This window comes from Patagioenas fasciata, chromosome 1, assembly GCF_037038585.1.
Source record: "Patagioenas fasciata isolate bPatFas1 chromosome 1, bPatFas1.hap1, whole genome shotgun sequence".
NCBI classification, from domain to species: Eukaryota; Metazoa; Chordata; class Aves; order Columbiformes; family Columbidae; genus Patagioenas; species Patagioenas fasciata.
The window spans coordinates 107,042,482-107,060,095 of record NC_092520.1 but is presented as its reverse complement, the minus strand read 5'-3'; the positions used below and the strand labels follow the sequence as shown (position 1 = coordinate 107,060,095).

Below are 17,614 nucleotides of genomic sequence, written 5' to 3'. Positions count from 1 at the left end.
TCATTTTGATTGGAAAAGGCCTTTAAAATCATCTAATTCAACTGTTAACCTAACAGTGCCAATTCCTCCTCTAAACTGTCCCTAAGAAACTATTCTACTTTATTGGAACATGAGAAAATGCTTTTCATTGTGAGGGTGGCTGACCACTGGAACAGGTTACCCGTGGAGGCAGTGGAGTCTCAATCTGTGGAAACAGTAAAAAGCAACTTGCTGTGATTGAGCCTGCCATGAGCAGGGGGTTGGATGAAACAATCTCCAGAGGTCCCTTCCAACCTCTGTTCTGTGGAAGCTACCTGACCCAACTGTGCCAGAGTGATGTAAACAGAATTGACTTTACATAGAAAAATCAGACCTCAGGTGGTATGGTCATGTCATTGGCTTAAGTGCTTTTTCACCCTTCCCTCTCCTTTTTATGTCAGCACAATTGCTTCAGACATGTTGTGAGTTGGCTTTAGATGCTGCCCACACCAGCCCCCTCTCCTCCCCTGGTTAAGTGTGGTGTGTAAAGGTTAAAGGAAGATGCAGGAATGAGAGAGGCTGGGAGTGCTCTGTTTGGTGGCAAAGCTGCATTAGCTTGTCATCTGTCAGCACAGAAAAACATATGGAGTTCAGTCCCTAGTTGATTGGATGCTTTGGGGAGAAAAATGGCTGATAGCTGTGAAATGTGTGTGAGGAGGGAAAAGGTGGTTTGCATTTAACTTGTGCAGAACATTGGAAGAAAGAAGTGATTAGTGCAAGAGGAATGTAGAATATTTAGCTGGGTACAAGGGAAAAACGTATTATGCTCTCAGAAATTTCTCTACCAAACATTTGCAGCATTTAACTTATGTGGCTGTTTTGTGTATATACCTCTTGACAATCTGAACTGATATAAAGGTGGTAGAAGTACAGGGGAAGAATTAGGGTGGAATTCTCGTACTAGTAGCTGGATATCTTTAATACTTGGAGAGCTCATTCTGATTCATGGGTGTTTTACCTATGACTTTCATAAGGACACTTGGATGTACTGGGTGGTTTATGTTGACTATGGTGATTACATGGGTGTGCTGGGAAGTTCATGCATTTGCTGTTGTGGCACAGTATAGCTTGATTTGCCTGTATTCAGTATTTGCTTCTGTGTGGGAGACAAGTTCTGTGGCAACTATAAGAAAAATCAGCCTCCTACTCTTAACCTTCTGTAATACAGAACAATGAAATGTAGTAAGTGCACAGAGAAACTTAATGATCTGTGTTCCTGTGGCTGATTGAATAGTAGATGGCTATTTCCACTTGCTGCCACTTTTTTTTTTTAAAGCCTCATGCCATGTGTAACCTGTTGGTTTCTGTGTGTAATAAGTCAATATGATGTTGATTCTCACAGGTGCAAACTGATGAAAAAGTGATTTTAGAATAGATTTCTGTTTCCTGCTATTGTCTGCCTTCAGACCTGTCAAGGACAAAAGAAAGGAATTTTTGGGGGCAGGAGGGGAGATTGTGACAGGAGACTTCCAAACTTCGTACCTGAGAGGTGTTTGTTGCCAGTTTTATTTCATTTTGGCTGACGTGTTAACAGATGCAAAGCTACCTTCTTTGTCCTGGGGAATAATCAAAGCAGGGTCTTTGGGGTGTGCTTGGAGGGGGTCCTCTTACTCTTGTGAGGCGTGGGTTTATTTTTGTAGCTGTTGTTGAAGGAAAAGGACCAGTTCAGGCAACTGTTGTTGTTCTGAACTCAGTTGAGCCTGGTGTTATTTCCATGGAAGCTTCTGTGGATAGTGTGTTACAAATATTATTGTGCCCTGCATGCTTGTTTTTCCATGCAGGGACATCCTTTTAACCAGTACAAAAGGAATACCATGCTAAAGTTTTCAACTATTAAGGAAAAGGTTGCCATGCAGGAATTGATGACTAAGTGATAACAATTTATCTGCAAATTATGTACTGTTCTGTACTCTTACGTGCGAGGAAGATAGTAGGATGAGGCTATAGGCTTTCCATAAACTGTGGTGACTTCTGTATCTTTTATGCTGAATTATTGCTCTATTTGTTTTAGTACCTGAAGGAAGTCTAGGACATAGAAAATACAGGCACTGGAGCCTAAAGTTTCCCTTCATCTCTGGACTTTAAATTTATGAAGGCTTTGCTCGCAAAGCATTTCTGTAACAGTCCTAACTTTGGATTTTTTTTGTGATTAACACTAAGATACAATATTGGCATTGGCAAAACGCCTCAGTAGTGTATAAATGAGAGGAAGCCATGTAAGCCTGGTTACTGTATTTCCATCAGTGGTGGTGGAAGGAGGGAGGCACTGTGAGTGGACTGGGTGCCGGAGCAGTCAGGTTGCAGGCCTGGCTGCCTCCCACCCTTGTCTTGAACTGCTCTGGGACCTCACCTGGCTAGAAATGAATCTCTCTTCTCCGATGTGTTCCCTTCATCCCTTATTCCTGGCACCTTCGCCACCTTGTCTCTGCACATTTCCTTTTCCTGTGAGGTTTTTGAATAATTGGAGCTGACAGGTAGAATGCCCACCTATGAGAATTTCAGACTTGCACAAAACAATGACTTCATAAATTGAAATGATTAATTTACACAGCTCTGAACTGAAACAATATGCCAGTCATCCAGGTTGCTGTTTACTATTAGTATATTCTTCATTTTGGCTACTAATGTACATTAACTCTTTGATGTATTCTTAATGAAAGTAGTCTGGGTTTTTTTACATTTCTCTGGAAGTGTAGATACCAAGGGAAAAGTTGATTGGGTGCAGAAGCTTGTGTAAGTGCGTTGTGTCCTGTTGCTTTTTTTGGTTACGTTACATTCTTGCTTGCTAGAGGAAGTGATTCAAAATCAGGGTGACAAAAAATTGAATTCAGAAATGTGGTGAGTATTTTCAAATGAATGCTGTTCCGTTCCCTTAACTTACTAAGATTTTGTCAATCCTCTGGTATGAAGAGGTCTTAAACCACAATTCTTTTAGAGCTAGTCTGGCTCAGTAGCAGATTACTGAGCTTAGTGTTTGAGTATCTGGGTGAAACTACCTAGTGCTATGCATTGGGCCAGACTGGATGCTTTACAGTAACTGGACTCCAAGTTGTGCTTGTGTTCAGAGATCACTGTCAAATAATGGCTTCTTTGTGGCTAAATTTTCAGAGGAGCATCTGCAACTGCTGCAAATCATCTCTTCAAGTGTTCTGGGATTCCAAAACTGTCTGTTTTAACTGGGCATTAACTCTCTTGAGAAATGTGTGTCTCAAATCTTATACGCAGTGTTTTTGTTCTCTAGAGTTACAACTCTGGGCGTTTTCATTCCTTTTGGCAAGTAGTTATCAAATGCTAACAGCAGTATTTCATACTTGGCAACCAGAACTTGTTTCTATTGCTCCTGAGTGTACCAAAAAAAAAAAAAACCAAACAAAAAAAAACAAAAAAAACCCCCAAACAAACAAAAAACCCCAAAACAAACAAAACACAAACCCACAAAAAAAAAAAAAAAAATGAACAAACAGAAAACCAAAAATGAAACAAAAAAAAACCCCACAACCAAACCCAACTACTTGAATTAATATTTTGATGTAGGTGTTCCTACTGTTTTAATCATGGGTGTCCTTTTCACTTATCAGTACTTGATACAGTGTATCTGAGGTTGGAGTGAGGTGGTGGTAAGTGGATTTGAGTGAGACATCCTGAGACTGCTGAAACTGCCTGATGCCTTCAAGCAACCACTGATGCCTCAAACATTTTAAAAAGAAGTCTCCAACTTTGGAAAATTAATTAGCCCTTCAAGGTAAATCATGTGTGGTATAACCAAAAGATGACCTGATGAAAGGGCATATTGTTGTTTTAATTTTCTTAATTTAATTGCATAATAGGACTTCAGTCAAGCTTGTGCCTGGCTGCTTAGCAAAGAAGTGCTGCTGAATGATGAGCAGCTTGTGAGGGATTAGCATGTTTGTGGAGCAGAAAAATATCTCAAATTTTTTCTGCAGTCTCTGTGGAGATGCACCTAGCAGGAATCCTTTAAGTTGTTGAAAGCAGATAGGCTAAATGTGGTATGAGCACTTCGGTTATTCCAGAGTTGGTTCTCCATCTTACTACCTCAATACCATGCGAAGTGGCAGAAGTGAAGTGGTCTGGGGTTTAGCTGCACACTAGTTCAGTTTGGGCTTCATGCTAATTTGCTGGCCTAGAATGCATTATTAAACTGAGTTACTCTTTAATGTTGTGGTGGTGATGTAAGGAATAAGGAAGGAAATGAATGAGCATGGGTTTCCTAAAAAGATGAGACAGAAGGTAGAAGAGTGGGGCAAGGAAGCAAGTGCAAGGAAAAAGAGGGGACCACATGTCTGAAATGACAAAAATTCTTTGTGAATGTGCTGACTTTGGAACAACTGCCCTGTCTTCTCCAAAAGGAGGGGGTTGTACATGCCAGAAGCTGCAGATTTAAAGTGAGCAGTGCAAAGTTCTTTTCCCAGTGCAAAGCTGTAGAAACTGGAACCAGTTTAAGAACTAGTCTCTAATTATGGCTCCATTTCTTTTATTCTTTTGATGCCCCAAAAAAAGTTGGCCTAATTGTTGGTCCACTTACTACTACTGTAACTGTGGTTACTTGGCAGATGACTGTACTGTGAGTCTTAATTATTGCCTATGCTGTAGTGGTACCTGACTGATGCTGGCTGGCAAGTATAAAAACTTGCTGGTACAAATGATGCAGATTTTGACAGGAGAGAGGGGAGGAAAAAAGCTTCATAGTGATAGTGGACTGTGTGGACTGTTTTTATCAGTAAGGGTAAAAATCACCAACAGTGCTGCCACTTAAGGAGATAGCAGTTAAATCATTCACTGTTGTTGAACAGAACTTGTTTTTTGTTGATTCTGTTGCCCCAAAATTTGCTACATGGGAAGTAAATGAGACATGGAAGGTGAAAAGTAAATATTTATCTTGGGACAGGCATTCAAGATCATATAGTATGGGGAGTAAGAAGCAGGGCCTTTCCATTATTAAATACGTTTAGCAAGATATTGGGGAATTGGCTTGCTCTTGACTTTGTTAAGGGAAATTAAAGTCAATGCTTTAATCTGTTATTTCAGTCTGTCTGGTTAAAACATAAAGGGATGATTGAATCCAGGCTTTACAGATGGGCAAACATATTTCGAGTAAGCAGGTTTTCAGCTTAGTCTAACAAGCTGAATTTGATTTAATAGGTATATATTTTTTTAATTCATTTCTTGAAGCTTGTACAAATAGGTAACATCCTGGAAAATACTGCTCATTACATCTGCAGGCTACACTTGCTGGTTTGCAAGGTATATGTGTTCAGGGGCAGGGAGCAAAACAAAATTACCTTGGGAATAACTCTATTAGAGCAGGGGGGACAATGTGTCAGTGCTGAAGCATTTGGTTATAAACTGTGGCTCCATAATGTGGCCATGCCAGGTGATTTCTCTGATAGACTCTAAATCATGGTTATGTTCTTGCCATATTGCATGACTGAAGTAGCTTAGTTTTGTGTCTGTAAAGCAAAAGTGATATTTGTCTCACCAGTACAGCCTGTAGATTAATATTTTGTAGGTCTCTTCACTGACCCTGGTATGATGGTCTTTAGTGTTGTTCCTGTTCTGGTAGATGGAGGTTTTCTAGCATCCTCTACTAACTTGCCTTGTGAATTCCAAAATCAATTGACAAAACTTGCTGCTTGTTTTTGGGACACTTGCTTGAATGGAGCATCTAAAATAGCTGTAATGAAGATTATTTTAAAACCAAAACACAACAACAACAAAAACACCCCCCCCCCAACCCAGAACAAAGGAAAACCAAACAAAAAGCCCACTCATGTGTACAGAAAGCCTGAGGCTTCTGAAATCAACACATTCTAACTGAAAAAATACCTTTATGGACATATCTTCAGCTTGCTTTTGAAAATAATTACCAGAATAATTTATCTCCAAGTGAATTTTTGTGTGCTTTTATGAGTGAGAGGACTTTTCTTTAGCATCATGAAGATTTCAGCTGGGGACTTGCTCTGTCCTGGATGTTAGAAAAAGGATGTTTCTGTAGTGCAGAGTGGGTAGGGTACTTTCCCTAGTTTTCTCTAATTTTCAATTTCTTTGAAAAAGCGTTGAACCATAAGACAGAGAAACTACTAAGTTTCTTGTCAGTATTGTGGTTTCTTTCTAGGATTGCTGTTTGTGTGTTAAGTTTTTCTTTTTTAAAAAAGTAATTACATGAGTAAGGACTTGCTTAGTTTGTGATAGTGTAGATGACTAATTAACCATGATACTAGTACTGTTACATCCATTGTAGATAAACACTTTTGTTCTGGGCTAGAGACTGATTTAAAAGAAAATTGTTTGGGTTCCCATGCACTGAGTAATATTGCTGGAGATGTGGGGGGCGAGGGGAATGAGGTACATGAAAACCATTGTTCAGATGGAGCTCAAAGGAGAAGTATTCCAGGCTACCAGCAAAAACTGTTCAGCTTTTAAAAGAAAAAAAAAAAAAAACACAGAACTCATTTGATTGGAAAATCCTAACTGATTTTTCTTTTTCTCTCAATCTTACAGTTGATTGCAATGCTGTTCTTAAAGCTCTACAGCCCATTTTTCAGGAGCAGGGAATGACAGAAACAGTTCATAACTGGGAAGACCATGGCTATTTAGCAACTTACATCAAAAAAAATGGCAGGTGAGTGGATTTTCTGTTCGTTCTTAGAGATTATGACCCCTCTGTCTTCCTGTACAACTATTTTTCTCCCTTTTTTGGATCTCCTTCTGGGGTGCAGGCAGGGCAAACTATTCTCTTAACAGCCTTGTGTATGAAGTGTCTAAGATAAAACAGAATAATGTTGATAACCTCATCAGTGTGATGTTACGGTTTGGATATCTGAACTGTTGAATTGATCAATCTGGGCTGTATTGATGTGGTGACATTGCATGGTGTCTTGGTCTTAGGGTCAGTCCTTCCAGGTGCAGAACAGCTCAAGTGAGTTACATGTATTTGTAATTCTTCTAATAGTTGAATATGTCTAAATATTTTCAATTATAACCTTGGCATGTGAATAATGAAAACTGTCTTGCGTGTGCCTTTAAACACTGTTATACACTTCAAATTCTCAAGCAGCTACTGAAGTAACTAATAGCATGACAAAGGTGGTTGGTATCATTAGTGGCACATAAGCAAAATCTGCTGGGATAAACTAGTAAGCAAAACGGCATTCACTTCATTTCCTGAAGCTGCTTTACAATGTCAGCATGAGTTAATTATTGTATACATTTATCTGGCCTACTTATTAGTAACTGCCATAATTTTATTGCACTTCATTTGCTTCCAATTATTCAGTTGTTTGTTCTTGACATCTGTTGTGGCAGTTGCTGCTTTTGTTCTTTTTGAAATCTCTACTTACTTTGGTGTTCTTCAGGATTGGAGTTAAGCTAAATAAACTTTAATTTGTTGGCTCTCTCTTCCTCCTGGGTGTCCTGTTAAGCAGCTCATTTGGCCACATTCCCAACATATGAGAATTGCCAAAGGATTTTTAAATTCACTCTGTAATGAGAGAACCACTAGTGCTAGAAGGAAAATTGGATCCTAGGCAACTGTGGTGCTTGCTGGAATTTGTGTATCTGTTTACTGTATGTGAACATTTGTATGCTCAGCTCTATATTTATTTTATTTATAAAAGTAGTGTAGACCAACAATGCTGGTAAATTCTAGGCCTGTCTTAGGTAACAAGTAAGCTGCCATGAGTCTAGTCCTATGTTTGTATTTTTCCCGGTCATGCTTCATAAAGTTCTCAGAATATTTCAGTCAGCATTTCAAATGTGACACTGGTTTCTTCTGACGAAAAATATTTGGTTTTTATAGTTTGTGTGCCTAGAAAAAACTGTTACTTATCACTTGTTTCTGTACAGTCTGTCTTATTTTGTCTTTAGTTACTCATGCTTCTATAGTCTTCCTGAATAATTTGATCAAGATTCCAGGTCTGGATAACCTTTTGTTTTTGAGGCCAGTGAAAAGATAACCAAGTTGGTAATTTACTACTCTGGTGCTATCCTTCCTCTGTCTTGGGTTCAGCTTGTATTTGGTTCCCCTATCGAGGATACGCAAACTCTGAACAATTAAAAGGTAAAATATTTGAAGGTAAAAAGGACTTAAGGATTTAACTGATTTTCTTTGATTACATGGCATCATTTTGCTTTCCTGCATTTCCTTGAGTCTGGAAGTGGCACGAGATATAAATTCTCAGGCTGACTTTCCCTTTTACAGCCTCATCTGATCATTCCTCTTAAGAAGCCCGTTCTAAAGGAACAGTTTCCAGAGTTAAATTATCTGTCTTTTGATGTGTTTCAGGAACTTTCTAGAAAATTGTTGAATAACTTTTCCAGGAGATAACTGGTATCTAGAAGTATCTCTGAGTAAGGTCCTTATACAACTCTAAATTTTAAATGAATCTAACCTGATTTCTGTACTGTCAACTGAAAATACCTGTTGCTGCAAATTCCACTGTCTTTCTCAAGTGCTAGAGTATATTACTAATGAATTAGGGGGGAAGAGAGGATGTAGAAGTCGACATGCCTGTGTAGGAGAGGTGGGGAGGAATTAATGGGAGAAACAAACCTGTGTGTACAGTGCATTTGTGGTAACAGAAGAAAGTTGGTCAAGTTGCCAGTTTCCATGGTTCAGCAGAATCCCTGTGGGGAGAATATGATGCTGTTTCCTGAAAGCTATGTGTAAAAGATGAGCTTCAGCAATTGCTGAATATTCATACAGGTTTCTAAATGGTCTCTTTGCTGGGTGTTTTACTGTTGTTGATCTTGTGCTGTCTAGCAGCTTGACACTGAATCATCCAGCTTTTTGCTGCGCTGCTAAATACAACTTAAGCTTTGGCACCAGAGGAAAGTTGTTTTTTGTACTGCTATGGGAAAATGTGCCTAGTGACCTTCCTTCAGGGTAAGAAGGGAGACTCATGTTTGGTCTTGATTCCAAATACCCATGGTTTACTGTGCTGAGTAAAAGAACTGGGGAGCAAGGGCAATGGCTTGGGACACCTACACAGCTGTGTACTGCTGACTTGCTTCCTGGATTTCTTCTTCAGGGTTACACTAGCAGTTTGTCAGCTGGCAAGGTCTTGGGATGGTTTATTGCAGAGTTCTCTCCCAAAAGGCAGTATTGGTGAGGCTGAACGGTTTGAGCTGCCTCTGCCGTCACACAGTTGTATCAAGTAATCAAGTAGCTCTCGCTTTTCTCGTGGGTAGTAACCCTCTTGCTATGCTCTAGGGAATGCAATGTGTCAGCTTGGTGATGTGAAATACTTCCCTGGTGACTGCAGAAGGTTCCCTCATGTCACTTCAGATGTTTTGATGTGGTGGTTGGTGTGTTGAGGGGGAAACCATCACAGCCTTGGGGCCACAGGGAGAGCTGGGGCTGGGTGGTGTGAACATGGATGTGGCCTGCCTGTTGTCAGGGGAGTTTAGCTCCTTAAGCCCTCCAGGGTGAGTGCAACCAGTTCAGTCAACTACTGCCTCTCATCTGTTTAATATCATCATACACTAGATTTCTCTTAGACTAGCACTGCTTAACTTTTCAACTCACAGTGAGAAATACAACAGAGAAAACTGAGTTTCGGGAAGAAGATGCCCTGAATACTGTGGTGTCGAAGTGAGACATGAATGGGCTTTCTACTACTGCAGAACTTTTTTTTTGCCTTTCCTGATTTGGGTAGGCTAATTGACTTGCTCTATCACTCCCCATTTAACATGTTGGTTTTTAACAGTCAGGTTTGAAAGTTCTCATTTCTTCCTGTAAATATGCAGGTGTTACAATTTTGCCCTTTTCCCCCTTGTGTGCTGTGCTTCACTGTCTGTGTCATTAATCCAACTGTAAATGGGCTCTCTAACAGAAATGTGGTTAACTGTTAAAGTTGTAGTTAAGCTTTGTTTAATATCAAATTACCTTTGTAGCTAAATATTAAATTGTGTATAAGCAATGTCAGTTCAATGTTACATTTGCTGATGGAGACTCTTAACCCTTATTGTATAAGTTCTTAGAGTTGTAATATAAGTCAGGTCTAGAAATTGTTGAGCTGCTAAGAGAAGCTATGCAGGAGAGCATCCTAAATATAATTAAGAATTACAACTTGTGCTACAGCCTCAAAACTGAAGAATGAAGAATAAGAATGCATGCATGGAAGAGTTGAATATTCAAGAGGAGATTGTTCACTTTGCAAGTGGGTTTGTTTTCTGGTGTAGTGTTAAATGTAAATTAAGAAAGCAATTAATATACCAAAAGAAAGCAATAACCATTCTATCTGAACTCCATTCATACTGGATTTATCTTCCCTGGAAATTATTCACTTCAGCTAGACACTTACTGTTTGTAGTGGTGTCAATGAAAGTAGTTTTCTGTATTTTGCCAGCCCAATTAAACACCAAATTGGGGAACAGCAGCAGGTGCAGGAGAACTTTCTGTGAATTCTGCAGTTGTTTTCTGGGGTGTTCAGATTACTTAAGGAGACCACATTTTTTATAAAGGCAGCCTTGAACAGCATATTTCTGTTATGGTCAGTTGTTATAGCTTTAGTTAACTAAAACAAATAAGGATTTGAACACATAAACCAGTAGATTGGACAGGTTAAATAAAACCCCTGCAAAACAGGAATATTTAATGAATGGTAAGGATGAACTGGTGAACATAGAGGGTTTGATACCAATTCAGTAGGCTTTATTTCAATGCCAGCAATTTTATGTCTGTTTTATTTTAGAGACCTAAAGTGTCTTAAGGGTTTTATGCTAGTTTAAAAGAAAGGTATCTGACACAAGTAGGAAGAAATTAGCCAAGGCCTGCAGACTTTGTCTTCCTTCCCTGCAAAACAGTATACTTCTGGAAAAGTGGGGGGTTGTGGTGGTTAAACAAATTGGAGCTGATTTGTGGGATTAAGCCTGACTTTCCTGTTGGCATTACCAAAGCAGCAGATCCCCCCTTCTCTTTTGTCTGAATTTAAGCAAGCAAAAGCCCCATGTGGCAACCCTACCTGCTCCAAATGCTTCATGTTTACTCTGACAAAGGACCTAATTGAGGAAGTTCAGCTGAAAACATTTACTGATTGAGTTGACACCAGACTGTAGAGCTGGGCAGGAAATGGCTCACTTGAAACACTCAGGTCCCTGTCTGTCCTGGTAGGGACAGACACTCTTCCCTGGGCTCTGCCAGCCCCTTTGCCCAAATGTTGTTGGGAACAGTAGCACATGCAGGAGGGGAGCTCTGTCTCCTGAGGTTTGGGGCCCCAGCAGTCTTTGTTTCCTTGAGCTGTGCTTTTTCTAGATCACTTCCAGAATGTTTTGGGGATCACACTGAGCAGCATGCTTTTACTGAAGTGTCACTCTAGCTTAGACTAGACAGGTCAAGTTAGGAATGTGAAGCCTATTGCATTTGATGTAGATGGTACTTTGTACAGAGCTATAGGGCCCAGTATATCTCAACAGATTAAAAAATGTGCTATTAAATAAATCCAAGGTAAGGAGAAAATAGTTAAAGCTAATATTTGGAAACTGAGTATCTTCTCAACTAATACTGTATTTTAATAGCATCATTTCTTGTGAACAAATACTGATCTGTTACATACTGTGTACAGCTACAAGGAGTTTTCTTGTCTTTTTTGCATCTGTGTTCCCTCTTCTGTTGTGTTCTGTCTGGAGGTTCTTTAAAAACCCACAAAACCTGAAACTTAAAGTCACTGTTTCTACGGTAAAAGACTGTCTTTTAGGAAAGCTTTAACCTTCCCTATACACACATCAATTTTTAGCTTCCATGTCTGAATTATTGTTTAGAGAAGTATAATCTTACTGGCATTTAATTCCACTGTTCACAACAATCCAAGATTTACCCAGCTGAAGCTGGTTTGTGTGTCACTCAGAATGACCACAAGTGTATGTTAACACTATGAAATGAGGGATAAGTGTTTTTACTTATTTCTTTTCTGTGTTAGTCTTTTGCTAACCACTGCATGTGCTAGTCAGTATATTTTAAAGGAGCAGGACGAATGTTCTTCAGTTCTTGGTTTCAGGCTGCTTTTCATGTGCAAATTTTGTTGCCTAATTGGAGAGTATCCCTCCTCACTGAGCTTTATACTTACTTTTATGCAAGTACATGTGAGCACACACCAAAGGTATGGCAGGTGTTTTATTTTGAAAACAGGAATTAAAGTTTTCAGTATGACAAGATGCAGGAGGGGAGGCTTTTGAAGAAGTTCACTTCTTATTCCCCCCCCACCCCTCATTTGGATTGTAAAGTAATCTCTGCTATATTTTCTTAGGTAGAAAATAGAAATTGTTATCATGGCTCTTAAAAACCTTCCCCTAAATATTATAAGAGCTGGTGTTGCTGAGAACCTGCCTTTATGTGTATTCTGCCAAGCAGGCAAGTGTGAAGTAACAAAAGCCAGCACTGTCTTTGCTATCTGCTGATAGAAGCTAGTAAGTCTTTTGTGGGTTTGGCCTTGGCCTGCTGCAGTTCCCTTAATGCTACTACTGTGATCACTTTTATGAATGTACATTTGTACTCTTTGCTGTGTTTTTAAATCTTTACCCAAAGTAAGCTGAAACATCTGTATTTATTTCTAGACAAGTGACTTTTAACCAAGGTATAACCAATCTGGATGTGTGTCAGCCTCTTGGAGAATTTTGAATTTCACTCATGGTTGTTTACCATAAGTTAGTTGTCTGAGATTATCAACCAGAACTTAAGTTTTTGCCCCACTACACTGTTCTGGCCTGGTGCCTGCCTTCAGTCTCTTCTCCCCTTTCCCCCAAGTGTCAGGACCTTGCTAGTCTGGTAGAGGTAACAATTTGACAAAATGAATGATGGTTCTGCAGTGTTATTCTCTGTGTATTCTAATGCTTTTATATCACTTATGATAAGTGAAAAGTTGTGTGGTTGTGCTTTTCAGAGCAACCTTCCTCTCTGCCTCCCCTTTCTTCACACACAAAAAAGCCCCCAAAGCAAAGACAGTAACATCACATGCTGAGGAAATACTTCATGCAGTCACAGGGGAAGTAAAGACGATGTCAGCTGTCCAATCTTATGACAGCTATATGATTCTAGAAAAAGAATTTAAAAGGGCATTCAAGTCATGGGACAATCTGTTGCTTATCTGTGTGAATAGCAACCTCTGGAATATGGGAATAAGATATTGTTCTAACAGTGTAAATATTTCTGGCACTGTGCCAGATTTCAGAGAACTTAATAACAGTGCTGTTTAATGAACTGCAAATAGTCATTTCTGTCTGTAGTGCTGCAACTCTGAGAGCACTAGAAGCAGGTCTGACTTCACCGGAAGTGTCCCTTTTCACTGTGAATAGTTGTGTCCAAAACCACCTGGAGTGACCAGTGTGTCCAACCTAGCGAGTTCTGCTCTTTTGTTTTTCTCTTCTTTAAAAAAAATTATCTCCTGGAGTCTGGCAATAAAGCTGTTTTTTCTTAGACTTATGCCTGACTGGTTTTTTTTTCTCCTTTCATGTTAGGCACATAGCAAAATAATCCCTTGCTGACATGGAAATCATAGAATTCTGATAGGATTTTCTCCAGACCCATCCTTTGCAGTAGCCATTCCCCCTGTGCCAAGTACCAAGAAGCTCTAGGAGAAGCATGCAACCAATTTGAGTACTTTTGGTTCAGGTGGTTGCAAAGTCACAGGGAAGTGTTTAAAAACCCTGAAGTTCTGTGGAGAATGAGGGGGGAGAAGGTAGAGTGTGTGTCCTGTTCTTTTTTTTTTTTGAAAATTATTTTCATGTTTTAACAGTCCCACTTGTGTCTTAGTGGTAGAGACATGAAATAAAGGTAAGATGTTGTGGTCACTGTGCAAAGTATGTATCAAAAGTACTGAACTGTGTCAGTCACCAGCAAGTGGGGCACAGCATCCTAAAACATGCAGACAAAAAGTTTTATCTGCGGAGGTTTACAACAGCTTCCTCTGCTTTCCTTCGGCTTTGACAGGAGGATGGTAGAATGAGTTTGCTGGTTCTTCTCCCTGTACACTTTCTTATATAGCTTGTATGAGAGAAAAAAAACTGCCTTAGAAATGTCTTTAATACTGAAAACACTCTTATTCTTCTGATAAGAGATCAATTTTATAAACTAAAGTGGTAGCACTCTACCTGTTAGTTTAAAAGAAAAAAAAAAATCTTTGTTTACTCCTTGACTATTTTCTGTTCGTCCTTTCATCAGGGTAAAATAGTGTGCTTTACTTTATGCATGAGGAATTTCCTGGTGTGGGGAGAATACATATTTTAAGGCTACTGTGGTTTTGTTTAATGATCATTGAGAGTAGGGATATTTTCTGGTCCCTAATGAAAACCATGTTGGGAGGACACCTGGTGGACAAATGGCTGAGATGTAGGGAGAGTCCCTGAAAGACTGAGGTACTTGAGAGGGGGAAACATGGTGGTTGTGTATTGTGTAAAAACATCTTTTCTCCTGAAGTGAAGACCTGTGCATAAGTTCTTCAGGAATAACTAGGACTTTCCAGGCTCATGTTCCAAAAAGAAGTGAGTGACACTTGTGTTTACAGTTGGCAGAGAAACCAGTTGCAGCTACAGATTACTGCTGGCCAAAGCCAGCAAAAGTGTTTTTATTCTTGAATCACTTCATTCAGTTTCATCAGTTGATCTACCAGTTAGGAAGAATTACAGTCTTCAGATAACATAGAATATTTAAGATTTTCTCTGACTGCAGGTGTTTGCTGGCTAAAGTTCCCATTGCCATGGGACAAGTTGTACTTATATTGAGGCTGTCAGTTTGGGAAAGGTGTTCTGTAAGGAGAAAAAAAAAAAATGGTGGAAAGAGTTGGTTTGTGTTTTGCCGTTGAGGCTGAGTGGTGGGGTGATGAGCAGACAAGCAAAGAAAGGGGCATTCATAGGACTGCATGCAGTTGTACTTGGGGTTTCTCTGTGTTGTGCTAATGCGATTCCACCCCTAAATACCTTTTTTTTTTAATTGCTGGACTGTTCCTGTTGCCATCTCCTCCTTTGCCCACTTCTTTCAGTGCATGCCTCTGTCCTTCTGTCAGCTAATCCCCTTGTAGCCCTTCTGTTTTTGTCTTCTCCCTTCCTCATATGGAAGTAATATATCTCTATTTTCTTGTCTTTCCCCATGATCCTTATCTCTTGTTCAGTTTGCAAGTTCTTGAAGGTCCTGTACTTGTCTGCCCAGCACCTAGCATGCTGAAGCCTTGTTCTTTGATTTTTTTTTTAAATGTTCCTGCAATAAACACAATATACAGTAGGAGTTTTGTCTATCTGTATTCATCAACGAGAGTTTGTTGCTGTGGTTTCTTTGGTCAAAGCCATGGTTGCTCAAGGACACTTACTGTTTCACATTTGCAAATCTTTATTCAGCTTTGATTGTGAACACTGTATCTGTGATTAGTTGCTATAAAGTTTAAAAAACAACTAACAAAACACTAAGAAGTAAGTGTCCATTTGTTTTGTTGAGGCTTGATTTCAATTAAAAACTGAAACCAAACAAAACCAACACAACACACACGTTCAAATAGGCCTTATTTAAAGAGCTGAGACTAGTAAGTGCTATGTTTTCCCATCATGCTGTAGTTATTTTGACTTAAACATCCTGTTTTGCTGCCTTGCTGCCTGCTGATTTTTTTACGTACATAGTGACTAGCATGCTGCTGCAACTTTGCTGCTTTTTGACCTGCAAAGGAAGAATGGGCCTTGTGCCGTCAACAGTTAGAGATGGTTGGAAAAGGAAATGTGCATTTTGAATTCAGTGTAACTAATTTCAGGCTTTCTTTCCTCACTCACTCTGATTTTTAGTAATAAAATCATTATCTCTTTGCTTTGTAGTTTTGCCAATTTGAGAATTCACCCTCATGGATTAGTGTTGGTGGATCTGCAGAGTTACAATGATCATATGAAAGGAAGAGAGGAAGTTGATCAGGTATGAGTGGTGCTTATCAAACTGCATGGGGACCCCCTTTTCTTCAAGTCTATCAAAGTATGTCTTTGTGAAATATTTTTAAATATCAAATTTAGTTCAAACTTGAATGCTTACAGGTAAGGAGTAGTAACACCTGTAATAGTTCTGTACATGTGTGTGTGCACACACTGTCTTGCCTGTCCTGGGCTTTGTGTTTTTCCTGTAAAAGTTATAAAGTGAGAGCAGCCTTCATCAGGGCTCAGTTCTATTCAATTCAGGTACCGAGGGCAGTGAGGGGGAAGTGATGCTCAGCCTGCAACCTGGTTTATTACGGGATGACTTTTTCTTTTTCTAATCAGAGAGATGGGGAACCTCTATTCTCAAACTTCTTCCTCACAGAAAAGTATCATCTTCCCTGATATGAAGGCATCAGAAACTGGATATTGCAGGGCAACCAGCCACTACTTCAGCAAGAATGAAACCCTACAGGGTCCAGTGTTCCCTCTTAGCCAGACCTTTCAGGCTCAGACAGTGTTATCCTGGAGAACAGTTAAACACAGTGATGGTAACTGCTACAATGTGCATATTCTTGCTAGTAAGGAGCTTAAGGGAACCAGTTAAATATTAATAGGCTTCTAATATTTTATTTCAAAGCTTTTCAGTGCAGGTGCTGCTTTTTATTGCCTTCCAAGTAGCCTGATTTAACAAATATTTTACATTAAGTCATCACCTATAATTTCTATCTCTATTGTTTGCATTTTTTCAGCTTCTAAACGAAGTAGAAGAAAGAATGAAAGAATTGTTTCATGGTAATATAAAAAGGGTGAAACGGTAAGTTTGTACATCTACTACTCTGTGGCTTGCCTGTGTAGTTGCTAAAGATAATAAGCAACTTATGCTTTGCTATACTTCAGTGAATAGCCTGGAACATGACTTTATGCATGTGTTTTTTCAACAATATTTTCAAATTGTTTAAGTGCAGAATTGAAGATAGAGTGAGGTTTGTCATTTTGTTAAACTTCATCTTCAGTATTGTTACTTTAGATGAGGGTTATTTCTTTAATTTGCTGCCGTGTTTATATGAAATGGTGGGAGGAAGTGCAACCAGGAATCAAGAGCAGGCTGCTCTGAAAGAACTGGGAGTCAAAGGTAGTGGGAGGAATTGGCTAGGGCATGAACTGAACCCTCTGGGCCACATCCCACAGCTCATGGCCCAGGCAAGCAGGAATTTAGTAGGAAGGCAGCTCTGAGGGTGAGCTTGGGTGTCAAGGATTGGCAAAAGACTTGGGCAGAGCTGCAGCGTAGCTTGGGCAGGGATTGGGGATGAGGGCTGGAGCTAAAATGCATCTCAAGCCCCCATGGAGGAGGCCCTGCCCTGACAAGGTTTCTTGCTGATACTTCACTCACAGCTCTGCCCCTGCTATATGTCCTGGTGCTGGCTTTGGGTACAAGTGGTGAATACACTGGAGGAACTTTTGTTCTTAGTGCTCTGCCAAGAAGATAGAAATGTTTTGTAGCAATTACTTTAAATGTAGCTTATAACTGTAGGAGGGAGACTTTGAAAGCCTTCTGACAATTTTGGTTCCCTTAAATACAAGGTTATATATTAAACTGTAGGGATGCTAATACTGAGCTATGATATTGGGAGTTTGTAGAATCCCTATGACAGGAACTTATTAAAAATGGGTCAGGAAAAAGTCTGAACTGATCTAGATG

General features: G+C 39.6%; 1 protein-coding gene across 1 annotated transcript in view; it reads left to right on the top strand.

The window, feature by feature from the left end:
- SMS (spermine synthase) overlaps positions 1 to 17,614 on the top strand; it is a 51,352-nt gene that overhangs the window by 13,035 nt on the left and 20,703 nt on the right. The window contains exons 2-4 of the mRNA XM_071812330.1: positions 6,538 to 6,658; positions 15,826 to 15,919; positions 16,665 to 16,729. Coding sequence (XP_071668431.1) covers positions 6,538 to 6,658; positions 15,826 to 15,919; positions 16,665 to 16,729 — 280 coding nt within the window. The remainder of the gene's footprint in view (positions 1 to 6,537; positions 6,659 to 15,825; positions 15,920 to 16,664; positions 16,730 to 17,614) is intronic.